Genomic DNA, 1,248 nt, shown 5'->3' on the forward strand with positions numbered 1-1,248 from the left:
CGATGCGCAGGATATACTCTGTCAGACGATGCAAAGGAGACACCCTAGCCTCATGAAACCAGTGTGCATGGAGAGCGCACATCACGCATGAAAGCGCTCTACACCTCTCGTTGCTTGCATCGACGCAACCAGAAAGCCTGTCTTGGCTGATGGGCAGCAGGAGCTGATGACATAACTAGAAAAGAGATAGCATCGTATCTGGAAGGATCTCCGTTACGCACTCGTGTCGGGAGCCACATGCATCATTTTCCTGCCGTCCAGAGGGAACCATACGTTGGTAAGCGCTCGCAAGGATCGCCAGGGAGGCAGTTCTTTGCCCTTCTGTGTGAAGTCCTTCCGAAGTAACGCTGCTAATTCGGTCACGATGAAGCGAAGGGCATCGGGATTACCAACCCAACAGGATGGAACTTCGGCTAAAGCTGCAGCGAGTTCCGGACCTGGCTGTGCAACTTCGAATTTTTCACGGAAGGCTGGGTCCAAGATGAGGTGCAGGTGGGTGAAGGTACCAGAAGCATCCGTGAATCCTGTGGCCAGAAGAAACGGTGCAAATGGCACAAGGGAGGCGGAAGAAATGCGCGAGCTCCTCTCCATGCACACGTCGAAATGAAAACCTTTCCTGGACAGCAGCCTGGCAACTGTTTGAGCAGTCAGTGGTCCATTTTCACGCTCGGAATCCAGTATTCCTGTCATTTCGGTGTGCAAATGCGACGTCACCTCATCCATCCGCTGCATATGCCGCAACCTCGCCCACGAACTTCTCTTATTGCGATTGACAGTTGCATCGCGGCTGCTGTGAGCTTGGCTGGTAGGTAGACTTTGCCCATACTCTCCCAGTTCAATCTCGAAAAGCAAGTTGCTCTCGCCTGTTGTACTCTTGGGAAAGGTCACGTCGTGGCGCAGGGCGGGGCTATAGACATGGACGCGACATTTCGATGATTGGTGTTCGCGAACATCGTGAGCACAGACAACAAAGGGCATTGCCATGGATAACATGCTGAAGGCGTACCTAGGTGGGTTAAGGAAAACAGGCGCCTAGACATTTCATTTGTAGCCCTCGGGCTGGTATTATGAATTGAATGCAAGACAATTGTAGATGCATCAACCACAGCCCACCGCTAGAGCTGTGGATGATGCGTGGGAGTCACGGCATGTAAGGCCGCCTTGCCGCATGCAGGCCACGTGTTTGCAGTAACCGTCAAGAGATATGCTGATACTGAAAATCTACTAGGGGTCCTCACGGTCTCAGGC

The 1,248-nt window shown here is 52.7% G+C and overlaps 1 protein-coding gene across 1 annotated transcript; it reads right to left on the reverse strand.

Moving 5' to 3' along the window:
- Positions 1-213: 213 nt before the first annotated feature.
- Positions 214-984, reverse strand: LOC149809612 (uncharacterized). The gene has a single exon (XM_089994748.1). It carries the CDS (start codon positions 982-984, stop codon positions 214-216), a length of 771 nt encoding a protein of 256 aa, XP_089850874.1.
- Between the last annotated feature and the right edge of the window lie 264 nt (positions 985-1,248).

The sequence above is a fragment of the Nuphar pumila genome, unplaced genomic scaffold (genome assembly GCF_984573655.1).
Source record: "Nuphar pumila unplaced genomic scaffold, dmNupPumi1.hap1.1 HAP1_SCAFFOLD_991, whole genome shotgun sequence".
Classification (NCBI taxonomy): Eukaryota; Viridiplantae; Streptophyta; class Magnoliopsida; order Nymphaeales; family Nymphaeaceae; genus Nuphar; species Nuphar pumila.

Excerpts from the sequence above, each read along its gene's own strand:
- LOC149809612 (XM_089994748.1), bottom strand. The coding sequence starts at position 984 with ATGGCAATGCCCTTTGTTGTCTGTGCTCACGATGTTCGCGAACACCAA.